The sequence below is a fragment of the Prunus persica genome, chromosome G5 (genome assembly GCF_000346465.2).
Source record: "Prunus persica cultivar Lovell chromosome G5, Prunus_persica_NCBIv2, whole genome shotgun sequence".
Lineage (NCBI taxonomy): Eukaryota > Viridiplantae > Streptophyta > Magnoliopsida > Rosales > Rosaceae > Prunus > Prunus persica.
The window spans coordinates 13,964,832-13,977,490 of record NC_034013.1 but is presented as its reverse complement, the minus strand read 5'-3'; the positions used below and the strand labels follow the sequence as shown (position 1 = coordinate 13,977,490).

At 38.2% G+C, this 12,659-nt stretch overlaps 4 protein-coding genes across 4 annotated transcripts in view; 2 read left to right on the top strand and 2 right to left on the bottom strand.

Moving 5' to 3' along the window:
- Positions 30–3,612, top strand: LOC18777321. Its single transcript, XM_007210474.2, has 11 exons — positions 30–39; positions 307–393; positions 507–538; positions 1,001–1,026; positions 1,193–1,277; positions 1,362–1,571; positions 2,194–2,316; positions 2,404–2,461; positions 2,612–2,685; positions 3,062–3,150; positions 3,227–3,612. The coding sequence occupies exons 1-11, from the start codon at positions 30–32 to the stop codon at positions 3,294–3,296; spliced, it is 864 nt and encodes a 287-aa protein (XP_007210536.2). The 3' UTR covers positions 3,297–3,612.
- On the bottom strand, positions 4,176–6,258 carry LOC109949156 (oxygen-independent coproporphyrinogen-III oxidase-like protein sll1917). The gene is made up of 2 exons (XM_020563825.1): positions 5,364–6,258; positions 4,176–5,283 (listed from the first exon to the last, which is right to left on the bottom strand). The coding sequence occupies exons 1-2, from the start codon at positions 6,149–6,151 to the stop codon at positions 4,659–4,661; spliced, it is 1,413 nt and encodes a 470-aa protein (XP_020419414.1). The 5' UTR covers positions 6,152–6,258; the 3' UTR covers positions 4,176–4,658.
- On the bottom strand, positions 6,384–9,895 carry LOC18777264 (elongator complex protein 3). The gene is made up of 9 exons (XM_007210442.2): positions 9,329–9,895; positions 9,060–9,129; positions 8,770–8,942; positions 8,435–8,609; positions 7,867–8,033; positions 7,420–7,639; positions 7,200–7,304; positions 6,732–6,884; positions 6,384–6,644 (listed from the first exon to the last, which is right to left on the bottom strand). The coding sequence occupies exons 1-9, from the start codon at positions 9,805–9,807 to the stop codon at positions 6,486–6,488; spliced, it is 1,701 nt and encodes a 566-aa protein (XP_007210504.1). The 5' UTR covers positions 9,808–9,895; the 3' UTR covers positions 6,384–6,485.
- LOC18777441 (telomere length regulation protein TEL2 homolog) overlaps positions 10,426–12,659 on the top strand; it is a 6,685-nt gene continuing 4,451 nt past the window's right edge. Inside the window, exons 1-6 of the mRNA XM_007210384.2 lie at positions 10,426–10,745; positions 10,977–11,005; positions 11,102–11,204; positions 11,566–11,737; positions 11,854–12,039; positions 12,263–12,420. Coding sequence (XP_007210446.2) covers positions 10,580–10,745; positions 10,977–11,005; positions 11,102–11,204; positions 11,566–11,737; positions 11,854–12,039; positions 12,263–12,420 — 814 coding nt within the window. The 5' untranslated portion in view covers positions 10,426–10,579. The remainder of the gene's footprint in view (positions 10,746–10,976; positions 11,006–11,101; positions 11,205–11,565; positions 11,738–11,853; positions 12,040–12,262; positions 12,421–12,659) is intronic.

Sequence of the window (12,659 nt, the reverse complement as noted above, 5' to 3'; positions counted from 1 at the left end):
CAACTGCAACTCATAAATAAGTGACAAAAATGAAAGTGGGTAACCCAATTCCAACTTAGAATTAGAAGGGAAATAAAGAAAAAAAGCAATTAAAATCAAAATCCTCTTTTCTTTCCTTTCCCTTCTGTAGTATGAAAACTATATTACATAATTTTTCCACTTTCCCAACTTCATCTTTCTTTTTTCCCTTGAACTAAAATACTTTCTTCTATAGAAAAAACAATTAAAAGGAACTAAAATATTAAGGTGTTAAATTTAACGACATAACGAATACTCGGATACCAGGGTATTCTCGACCGGTATAAGCAAAACTCTCTCTCCGTTTGGAGCTTCGAGCTCTAAGAAGACAAACAGGCCCATATTGGCATTCGGGGTGCTCCGAAGCTTTCCCAGGTTCTGGTTTTGCTCAGAAAAGCTCAAACTCTCTCATTTTTTGAAATAGATGAAGAACACCAGCCTTTTTATTCCAATTCTTTTCTTGTTATCGTTTTCCCTTCTACAAACAGGCCAAGTCTCCTCCTTTACACAGAGAAACCAGGTACTTCTTTATGCGTGTGTGAGTGCCTATACGTATGATATTGTTCTTTACTTATTTAGATGTTGAATTGTGCTTGGTAGCTTCAATTTTGTGTATTGGATTATGGGTTTTGTAAAGTAAAGATTTTTATCTAATCAACTTGTGGTTCTAATTGAGAGAACTTTACACAGAGTACAAAAATATGGATTGCGTTTTTATTTACGTTTGGATTTTCCAGAGTTTGAACCCGATAAACAGAGCAAAGGAAAAGTTTTGATCAAAAGGGAAAGATGTGTCTGAGCTTCACCCTAGCTTGAATTACATTTTACTCAAATGCTAAAATGCCTTGTCTCAGTATGGTTATTACAATAGTCACAATTTTTAGTTATTTCATGCATATGAGCATTTTGTGAATATAATTATATATTTTTGCTCTATGGACCTTCCAAAGTAACGTAATTTTCTGCTTTTTTTGTAACCCAGGAGTTTGAAAAATCTGCATCTTCAAGGTAATATTACTTTCACTCTTTAGACTCATTGACAACCTTTCATTGGCTATATTCGTTTTTAGCTCAAACATGTCTGATGAAATTTGTAACTGGGATTTTAAATTTCTCTCTTTGGGTTGGACATATTTTCAGTACATGTTTTTTTCTTCTTATTTTCTTATTTTAGAACCCTTGAACAAGAACACGAGCATGCTCATGAAGTACATTGTTCCAGAGAAAGAAGTAGGGCAGCATGGAAAATTATTGAGGAGGTATGGACAAAGATTGAGTTGTTTTACAATATCATACCATGCCTATTAGTGTGCTGAAGGGCATCTCTGATTTGTGTAATGTAGTACCTGATGCCGTTTCTGGAACAAGAGCACTATGAGATGTCAAGTAAGTGTCGACTTCATCCTGACAATGATCTATTTAGGGATCAGGAACAGCACAAGATTCATCTGGATATAAACGAATGGCAGTGTGGATACTGTAAGAAAAGCTTCCGTGCTGAAAAGTTTCTTGATCAGCATTTTGACAACAGACACTACAATCTTCTGAATGTAGTATGTGGACTGTATTTCCTTGCTTTAATATGTTAGGAGCACTTGTTCAATAAGTGCAAGATGCAATTTTGAATTTGTCATCACGTGTCAAACTTCTTCTTTTTGGTTGCACAATGGCATGCTGCATCAGGTCACTCAGTAATCAGTCTATGTAAGACATCTAATTGCATTTTCAGCTGATCGTGTACTTATTTGTTTCCCGCTATTATATTTGTAATTTTGTTCTTATTTCATTTTACATAAACTTATCTGCAAATTAAAGACCTATTTTTTAAGAAGCATTTGTATCTAGTCCATGTTTATCAGTTCTGGTTGCCTTGGGGTTTCTTAAACCCACTTTACAGATTATGTTTTATTTATTTATAAAGTATCAGTTTAGCTGTAGCATGATGCAATAATTAGATCAGAAAATAATTTCTGAAGAAAAGTAAAAAGTGAAGACTAATTACATGGCTTAAATAAATAATATCTGTACACTTGCATGATATATCAAGACATGATTATAAATTTATTTGACCTCTGTCTTTTCTGTTAGTTATATCTCTAATCTGGAATGTATGGTTCTTGTTTCCATTATATGGTTTGTTTTGTCCGCATGAATTTTTATTTTTTATGAATGCAGAGTGGCAGCAAGTGCTTAGCTGATTTATGCGGAGCTTTGCATTGTGATGTCGTAATGAATACCAAGTCAAGCAAGACCAAATGCAATCCTGCAGCTGCTGCAAGGAATCACCATCTATGTGAGGTTGCTTTACGGCACTATAATTTTTTGTATTGTCAATTCTTAAACATTACCTTGTCTGAATCTTTTTTATTTTACTCCATATTGTAGGGTCTTGCCGATAGCTGTTTTCCTATTAATCAAGGTCCCTCAGCACGCCGCCTTAATGGTATTTTTCTTTGTTATCAACAGAAACTCTACCATTTCAATTCTGACATTATTTGGCTGCCTTATAGTCATCTCTTTTCTTGTGGTTGTCTTATTACTATTTCAGATACTTAATAGTTATACTTATGCTTACATTTTGATGTATTGGTAGAATTGTTCTTGCACCAATTTTGTCACGCTCACACGTGCTCGAGGAAACATAAACATTTTCCTAGAGGAGGAAAGGTAAGGTTTCAGTCTCCTAGTGCAATAGATTTTGCAATAAAAAATGAACAGTGCTTAAAACAAAATATGGAAAATTTCATTTCCCAGACTGCATAGATGATCTACTCATGTTAAAATCTTTTACCTGTTTACACTCACATTGTCTTTCTACCGGCTTGTTCCTTTTGAATGCGAACACAGACTTCTAAGGTCAAATATCTCTGGCTACCATTAGTCTTTATGCGGCATAGTTTCAGTATCTTCTAGCTTATTTTATATTTCAGTATTTCGCAATCGTTGTCTGTGATTACCAAGATTCCTTTTTCTCTTTCCCTTTCATTTGAAGATTTTGCTTTGCAGAAAAATATGTAGTCACATTTTTTTTTTTTTTTTGCAGAAGCAATTAAGTGTATTCTATCTGGCTATTTCCATACTGACTTTGATGCTGCTCCCTATTTTCTATCTGATAGTTTATTTGCACCAAAGGTATCACTCTTGTGGAAATTCAGAATTCCTATCTAGATTCGTTGCAAGAATTTCCTAAATTGTATGTATTTTGCAGAGAGATGAGAACGGGAACCCAAGATCTTAGGCGCATCTCAAAAGTTGGGCAGAAGACGAAACCCTCATAGTAGTTGGTAATCTATATACAAGTTCAAATATATACCGTTCATAATGTCATGCATAGTGTGCTTTGTAGTTGGGACAAGGTCTGTGATATTCCCTTTGATACTTATCCCAAAGTAAAAAAGAAAAACATATGCCTCTTGGTGTTATAACAGTGGGTAAATGATTCAGAGGGTTTTTAGATTAGTGATTAATGGCTCTTTATTATCATTTATTACAAAATAATTAGTACTGATTGCATCTAATAAAAGATGTGATAATTTATACAAATATCATTCATTGGGTATCCTTTCAATATGTATTCTATTGAATTAGTTTATCATCACACCACTACAGGATGTGCAAGTACATCACAAGTTGTAAGTTGTGACTAGAATTCCAACTCTTATGTTTGTCTTGTGTTTAAAATCAGGCACTTGAAATCATTGTTTAAATGAACAGATCAAGGACTGATGAACTTGCCGTTCAACATATTTCCTTGTAAATATGCATGTCATACAACACACAAAGGAGTATGCTGCAACAAAGCCAAATTCTAGATCACCATCTTAAAAGCTGCTCCGGCTGTGACGTTTCCTACCCCTAATAAAGGCTCTAATGAAACAGAATTAGGTGTAAACAATTTAATTCTTCGATAAATTTATTATTTATCATTTCAAGTTTATTGCAATTCATCCTCAAAACTAGTCAGTCTGCCTCATGTCCCTTCGAATGAAGGTATATTTGTGTTAAGAGTCTTATTGTGAGTGCATTCATTTTCTAACAGTTGAAGATTTGTTACAACTTATAAGAGGTTTTGGCTGGGAAATTTCATACTAATGCTTGTATATTTATGAATTCCCTGGTTCGAATTTTTAACTTTAGCAAATAAAAGAAGAAAAATAAAACACTGAAATTATCTGCTTTATTATAGATAGTCGCAAGGAGAACCATAAACAACATATAAGTCCAAATATAATATTTAATTGCAAAGGCTAATTTCTGTAGCCATTAGCTCTAAAATTATCTGCTATATAGAATCATCTTATCTTTGATGAGCGATGGGCTTTTACTACTCGATGTTTCAGTCAACTTCGTCATACTTTGCTCCACAATGCCTTCCCGATGCAGGCAAATTGTTTATGCTTAGTTTCTTCTTTCATCAGCTGAAAACAATTGGTATGAGGATGGATAAGCTAAGCCGGTCGCTTATCTCCAGGATTCTCTGCCGCGCCATTTTCTTCGCTGCCGAATACTGATAGATGGAAGAGTTGAATTCTCTCATGTAGGAAAGCCTTCAACATATCACCTTGAGCTATAAAAATACTATTTGAGTGCTTGTTCCACTCCATCACCAGATGCGGAAGGTACATGGGCTTCCACTTAGCTTATGGAGCTACAACCGCAAATGCAAGCGATATCAATTCATTCGATAAAAGAAAACCATCCGGATCACTAAGACGAATGTAGGCAGGACTTCTTTCAATCTTGTCCTCGTTTACTAGCAAGGCATTGAGTTCATCTGCAGCCATGGCCCTTCGATGCTCATCCAAGAAAACCACATGCCCACTTTCAACATAAGGTTTATAGGCCTTGCAGAGAGCGAGAACAAGAGAGCTTCCATATTCTTCTCCAAACGACTTCAAATCCAGACCTCTTGAAGTTCTAAGAGAGAGCATGAGAACATCCGTGGCCATGTCCTGAGCAGAACGATTACTCTCACAGCTATCCACCAACCCATTTTCCAAATTCTCCACATAACCCGTGTACTCTTTCATCCTTTTTGGCCTTGAAAACCTCACACCATCAACGTAGCTAGCAGAGCCAAGGCCAAAAGCATAGAAAGGTTTGTTCTTCCAATAAGTAAGATTGTGTTTGCAATGATATCCACTCTTGCAGTAACTGCTTATTTCATAGTGGTTATAACCCGCATCAGAAAGCGTCCTTGATGCCATCCTATAGAACTCAGATGACCGTGTTTCCGACGGCAATGGGAACTCCCCTGGTGTGTACCTACAAAAAAACTACTATTCAGAATCAAATTCATTAGAAAAGCTAAACTACAAATTTCATCACTGAATCTATTTACTTACAACAATCCAAATTTTGTGCCTTGCTCCACTTGCAAATCATATACAGACACATGGGTAGGACAAGCTTCAACAGTTAGCCTCAAACTCTCTTCCCACATTTCTGGGGTCTGGTGAGGCAGAGAAGAGATAATATCCATACTCCAATTCTCAACCCCACATGACCCAACAATCTCAATGGCCTCATAAACCTCCCTAAGACCATGTGCTCTACCACAAGCTTTCAACAACTCTTCTTGAAATGCCTGAACTCCCAAAGACACCCTGTTCACACCCAACTCCATCATGTCCTTCATTTTCTTAGCATCAAAAGTCCCAGGGTCCATTTCCATAGATATCTCAGAGTCCGAACTCAACCCAAATTTCAACCTCAACGTATCCAAAATGGAAGAAACAAGCTTGGGTGGCACAAGAGAAGGCGTGCCGCCCCCGAAAAAGACCGTTTCCAGAGGCGGGTTGGCCTTATTTTCGGCTTTCATTGCATTGATTTCTCGGCAAAGTAATTGAACGTAGTTGATCATTCGCGGGTCGTCCTCGGTTTGGTTGGAAGAAGAGCCCAGAGCGACGATTGTGAAGTCACAGTAGTGACAGCGCTTTCGGCAGAAAGGGAGGTGGATGTAAGCGGAAGTAGGAGGTGGAAGAATAGTGGTGGGGGTGTTGGGTGAGGCATTTTGACGAACAGTTGGCGCAGTGTGTGTGAAGCAGCTAAAGATAGCGTTAGGCAGTGGTTTTGGCGATAACGGTTTGGCGGGAAGGGATGAGAAAATTGGAGTGAAGCTTGATTTAAGCATTGTTTAGAGTGGAGATAAAACGAGCAGCGCGATAGCTTCAGCTTGTTATAAGAGTGAGAGAATGCTGCAACGGCCGGTTTACAGGAAAAGGAAGGACGACGCCGTTTTGTGAATTTCAATATTTATACCATTGTAAACAATAACTTATTAGTGACATATTCAATATTAAGATTTGGATATTCCGCTTTCTGAAAATAATGGATTTTAAAAATAAAAAATTGAACCCAATGAGTAAGAGCATATTGGGTCAAACCATACAAACTGATTACGTATTGGGAGTTACAAACTCTTAAAATTAATGTTACAAAATTGTTTTACACTGGTCATGATCTTCTCATACAAGGTGTTTCACCATATAAGGCCCTTCAAGCTCATAGCCTAATTTCCTATAGTAATGACGAGTTCCTACGCCCGAAATAACAGCGATCTTTGTGGATCTATGCTCCCTGCTCGCGATCCGCTCGGCCTCCTCCATCAAAAGTGTCCCATAGCCCTGTTTGAATCATTTAGACCATAAACATGTTAGAGAGAACAACACTTGGAGTGGCATGAAACAGTTGATGTATACAAGCTACATTACCTGATGTTGCAGCTTGTCAGCATCCCGCCCATGAACTGGGACAGCAGTTCCATAAACATGGAGTTCACGAACAATAGAGCACTTCCCCATGAGTTCGGGACAAGACGTATTCCGGCCACACTTTCTCAGTCGCAGCAACCCAACCAGAATATCCTGTTTACAAAAAGAATACAAACAAAAGAATGTTAAGCGTCTGAATGCACAATCTGCTCACCATGAAAAAGTCAATGCATAAAATTTTGTCAACAAATTACTACACAAATCAGAGAAACAACGAGTTTTGGAACAGGGAGATCCTCAGTTCATCTATATATGCTGAAGCAAAACTAAATTTAGATATTCTACTCAAACATTAAAGCTATGATCATTTTAAGTATTCATCTTGCACCAGCTCAACACAGTTGCACATGACAAGAATAGAATGATCATTTCATGTGAAGCACTCTCTCAAACAAATAGATGGAATACCTGGCGAGTATCTTCATATGAAAGAAACGTTTCCCATCCTTCATTTGCCATATAATCACGACGAACAAGCTCCACTTGGTCTGGCTTAATTTTGTGATGTATGTCCTAAAATCATCAAGCATTTTTGGTAAAGTTTCATTATAGGGAAGGGGGGCGGGAGGTCACATTTGTAGTCTCAGTAGCATAAATCATGTTCAAACAAGCATGGCTATCTGTGTACCTGAATTCCAGCCTCTCGTGTTCGAACATCACGGCACTTCAAGCCCAAGTCTTCCATCCGAGCTAAAGCCAACTCCCGAAGATTTCCTTTCTCAACCCCGGAAGTAACCAGAGGCATTGGAATGTCTCGCTGAACTCTATACACACGTGTCCAAGGGGGAACCATGGCTAGGATCCTTGCTACAATGTCTACAAGTTGCTCGGGTGGGTAATTTCTATACCTGAAAACAGAGAAAAGAAACTAGTTATTTCCCAAAGACAAACGCAAGAGCAATCATAGTTTTTGAAAAAGTGTTGCAGCTTTGGGGCATGAATAGTGGATCTCATAGTAAGGCACAAAATAAATATCATAATGCCCTATATCTGAATTATCCCCACAGCATCACTGAAAAGGAGGGAAGGGGGTATTCCTTCTCATATATGTAACAAATCAAATAATAAGTCATACCTGCCAGTTTTCCAAAGCTCATAAAGTCCAGTTCCACGGATCACAAGTGTTGGATAAATTTTAAGCCCATCTGCTCTGAACAAGGGGCTCTCAAAAAACTCCCGAAAACTCTCCATGTCTCTCTCAACCCCTACATTTGGAAGATCAGGCATCATATGGGCAACAACCTAGAGAGATGCATAAAATTATTAGTGTGAAAAACAAAAGTAAATCAATGTGAACAACTAGAATACACTGCAAAGTGCATATTGTAAATATTCCTGAAGGCTTTGAAAACACGTAGTATAAAAAAAGCAGCTTTCTATAAGAATTATGGTCATACAAGCATATGCCTCTTTTTGAACTAAGGACAAAATGAATGGTAACAACAAAACCAACTACAGTTTGATAAAATGTTCTTGCGGAGTTGAGCGAAAGCACAACATAGTTTAAAAACTATTTCCAAGCTGACAATTTTAGTAGCTGATTGCATTGATGAAAGATTAGTCTCCAATGAATGTAGAAAGGCCCAAATGCATTTTTCCACCAGTGAAGGTGAATAAGTTTTATGATAGGGCACTAGGCTGACCTTGAAACCAGCATCCTTTGCCAGGCAAAAACAATCAGCCACTGCAGCTACTGTATGACCTCTATTGGTGTCACGAGCCACATCCTCATATGTACTTTGAACTCCAATCTCCAGTCTTGTACAACCATAAGAAAGCATTTGTCTCAAGTGAGGTCCAAGGCAATAATCTGGCCTCCTGCAGGACAAAAAGTTACAATCACACCTTAGGCAATTTTCTGGACCGACCATATCAACTGGTCAATAGATGGGAAATTAAAAAATTACTCTAAACCAAGTCAAATACAGAAATGAGAAGAAGGGTGTTAACATCTAAAACAATTAAACTAAACACTCACGTTTCAATGGTCATTCCAATACATTTCGTAGCACCATGCTCAGAGTAGGCAACTGCCTCTTCAACATTGGCAGAAGTGTGTCCTGATAACGCGTCATGCAGATTTCTAATAAAGTAATCACGGTAATCTGCTGGCAACGACATGAATGTACCGCCCATTAAGATGAACTCAACCTGAAAGCATAAATTCATTACCAGTAAGAAGGTACCAAGTATGCATTTTACTCTATCATGGCAATCTGCACAGCCAAAAATAACTTTCTAAGCTCTAAATAGAGAAACAGGCCAAACCTTGTCTACACTGTGACCCAGTCGCTTCAGTTGATCTATCCTGCCCCTGGCCTGGACATATGGATTGTATCTACAAACACAGAACCAAAGTATTAGCAACCAAACAGCAACTCCCCAGATTGTAGTTTCACGTATCCAGTATTGAAATTCTCATTCCTTTTCATAGAATAAAACCAATCAAGCCAGAACTTTTAACTTCAACATTAGTCATAAACAGCATAACCGCTAATTAACCTATCAACTGTTCGACAAAATGCATCAAACCATACCTGGCCCGAATTGCGCGCATGCTAGTGGGCTCGTAGCCAGTGTAAGACTGAGTGCTGTACTCGAAGTCCGAGTCTGGCCCACCTGGGCAATACACGCATATATTCCCGGTGGTGGCGATGTGGGGGCAGCGGTGAGGTTTCGACATCACGGCCACGACGGCGATCCCCGAGGCGGTTCGAACCGGCTTGGCACGGAGCTTCGGGAGAAGAGCCTCCCGGTCCGACTCGGGCAGAGCCGCGATCATTTCGACCAGCTTCGGCGCACGTGAGAGGCCGTACTTCCGGCAGGCGGTAGTCTTCAGTGCGTTTAGGTCGACGTTTTGGCCTTTCCGGGAGAGGTCGACCATGGCGCTCACAATTTCGGCAATTGCTCGGACCCGGGCCTCTTCTTCGGATAGTCCATGGGCTTCGAACCCTCCCCGACCCGGTCGGGGTTGCTTTCTGGTGGGCTCCGATACTGCTAACAGTTCAGTCGCCATGGGAGAGAAAAAGAGAGAGGTGAGGAAAGAAGGTTAACTGGAACCGCCGTTTCTATGCTTCAGCTCGAGTTTGTTAAGGTTTAACTAAAACCTTTTATTTTATTTTATTTTTATGAAATATAATTATTTTCATGTGAAAAAAATATAATTAATTACATAATTTACTTTTTCAGAAAATATTTTTCTATTGTTGTCTCCGGTAAAAAGTCACCTGTTTGCCAGTTTCATCACTTTACTTTCTGTAGTTTCAATTTTTTATCAATTTTATTTGTGTAGTTTTAAATTACAACAATTCAAGAACATGCTGTAAATTATATTAAACTTCTTCAAATTCCATTACGTTTTGAGCATAGGATTTAACCGAATTTATATCAAAATTAAATGAATTATGACACAAAATGTAAGATATGCTTGAATAATTCAGATTTAAAACAAGAATAAAATTAACAAAATTAAAATTACGAAAACTAAATGATAAAACCGAAAAACTACAAGAACAAAAATTACGTTTTGCATTTATTTCCCCATCAAATTACATTAAGCTAGCTAGTATACATAAGCACAACAATTTTCTAATGTTTTCCTAACTTTTTTTTTTTCCTGCCCAAATGTTTTTATAGCTTAATGTAATTTAAATTTTTTACATTTAGAAATTAGAAAATAAAACGCAGCGTTGAAGTCTTAATCGGTGCTCTTCCCGCAACTCCTAAATTTTCTGCCGCCTGAAAACATAATTCTGGTGCGAGAAGCAGATTGTTGCAGAGCAACAAGCATGGAGAACGGTCCTAAGGAACGAAGCGAAGTAGAAGCTAAAGTGCTTGACAAGGTCGGAGAAGTAATCTCAGTCGTAAAGAAGGCCAAGCACGTAAACCAAGTGATTTGCGCGCTTCACTCCCTCGCTATTCTTCTCTTCCCTCTCGACGCCTCTCTTCTCTCAGGTCACTCTCCCAACCTCTCACTTCTCCATTTCACCTTCGTCCACTGTCTTTCATTCTCGAATTTTGAGCATGTGAACCGGTTGTTTGGTTTCCGAGAAAAATTGGACGAGAGAGTGTGGGAAACAGAATCCGAAACCAAAACATTCAACAAATTTGACATCTTGTGTCGTTTTGTTTTGGTTAAAAGATTGATTTATTGCAAACTGACTGATGTGAAATGTGGAATTTCAGGTGCTATTGATGAGCGATGCAGAGAGCTGGTGTGTGTCGTTTATTTTCACGAAATTTTCTCGAAATTTATTTATCGCAGCCAGTTTTCTGGAAATTTTATGCCTTTATGATTGTGTTTTGTGCAGGTACTTGGTGCCAAGGCTCCTTCGGCTGATGAGAGGAGCGAGTGGTGGCAAGTATTCTATGGAGGAGCTGCATTCTCGACATTTGCTCGGGTTCTGTTAATTGGTACTTTTATTAGCTCTATTCTCTACTGTTTATGCTGCTTTCTCCATTTTTGTTGTTGTTGGAAATCATGTATCTCCAGCTTTATTCTTTCACTTGTGAAATTCGAAAATTTTATTAGTTGGGGAAAAAAAAAACCATGTAAACCAGACAAACTACTAACACTCTAGGCCTGTAGAGAAGGGTGTTGATTCAGATGGAGATTTGTGAAACCTAAAGATTATAATTGATCGCTGATTTTCCTGAAGATTAGCTTGAGGAAAATTTGGCATCTCTTTCAGTGGTTTTGGTTGCAAATGTTTTTGTCTATTGACGGCTTGTTCTACATGTCTTTATATATTTTATGTTTTGTTGTTGCATGCAGATATTGCTTCCGACTGGCTAGCTTGCTTCCCCTTTTCAGCACGTCAACATGTCTATGATGTTTTCTTTGTTAATGGACTTGCCGCTGAGGTTGTTCAGACCTTGGTCCCTTGTCTACATCAGAGTGGAAGAGACGATCTTGATGTTAAGGCTGTACACTCTAATACTGAAAGGTATGGGTTGAGGACCGGTTTCTGTCCAGTGGTTATTTATAACAATAAGAGGTCCAATTTGAAATATCGATGGTGACTATAGTCAATCTGTTGAACTTTTATTACCATTACAACAGGTTACTCATACTTTGCTTGCTTGAAAATAACGGGGTGCTCCAGATGGCTAGAGAATTCAGCAGTTCTTCCCATTCTGAAGATTATATAAATGAAAATCTTAAGCCAGCTGTATCTAGAGTAGCCCAGATCGTTGCATCTATACCTGACAAAGCACAATTGAGAGCCCCAACTTCGCTGTCATCACAGTATCCTTTTATGTCTTGTGCTGGATAATTGAGTCATATACTTGTTTAGGCTTTGGAAAAGTGTATGCTATGATGAGGGACATAACTTAATGTTCTATGTGAGCATTCTGGTAATCTGACATCAGAATGGCATTAGAAATATATATGCCTACTTATTTGCAGTTAAATTGTTTTCTTTTCTGTTACTGCCATTTTATTGTTTTTCTTCACTGAAGTACTAAAGTTTTTTCTTCAAGCAAGTTACCATCCAACTTCTTTCTCTAGCAGAAGAAAGGAATATGAATCTATTAGAAGAAGGAGCGTGCCTTAAAAGTGACATGAATGGGACCTTACTATTTGTTGGGGAGATATTTTCTCGTGTATGTCGGCGTGGATCTGTAGGTAACTGTTATAATTTTAAGCACAGCAATTAAAAAGTGTTTATGCAAAAAGAACAGGATTTCACTTATATGTCCCCCACACCCTCCCCCACGTCACACGAATATATATTTCATATAGCAACATGAACATGAACAATGTATAAAGCATTTAAAATGTTGCATGTCATGCAACCATGCATATATTAGTTTCTGAACGAAACAGCGTGAGGCTTACCCTGGCGAAACAGTCATGGGAAATGC

What these genes read in the sequence shown, in the direction of transcription:
- LOC18777321 (XM_007210474.2), top strand. An exon ending in CATGGAAAATTATTGAGGAG is followed by an intron (nt 1,278 to 1,361) that starts GTATGGACAAAG and finishes TGTGTAATGTAG; the next exon opens with TACCTGATGCCGTTTCTGGA. An exon ending in ATAGTTTATTTGCACCAAAG is followed by an intron (nt 3,151 to 3,226) that starts GTATCACTCTTG and finishes TGTATTTTGCAG; the next exon opens with AGAGATGAGAACGGGAACCC.
- LOC18777264 (XM_007210442.2), bottom strand. Translation starts at nt 9,807, where the DNA reads ATGGCGACTGAACTGTTAGCAGTATCGGAGCCCACCAGAAAGCAACCC. An exon ending in ATGCGCGCAATTCGGGCCAG is followed by an intron (nt 9,130 to 9,328) that starts GTATGGTTTGAT and finishes CTGTGTTTGTAG; the next exon opens with ATACAATCCATATGTCCAGG. An exon ending in ATTGGAATGACCATTGAAAC is followed by an intron (nt 8,610 to 8,769) that starts GTGAGTGTTTAG and finishes TTTGTCCTGCAG; the next exon opens with GAGGCCAGATTATTGCCTTG.
- LOC109949156 (XM_020563825.1), bottom strand. Translation starts at nt 6,151, where the DNA reads ATGCTTAAATCAAGCTTCACTCCAATTTTCTCATCCCTTCCCGCCAAA. An exon ending in GGCACAAAATTTGGATTGTT is followed by an intron (nt 5,284 to 5,363) that starts GTAAGTAAATAG and finishes GTTTTTTTGTAG; the next exon opens with GTACACACCAGGGGAGTTCC.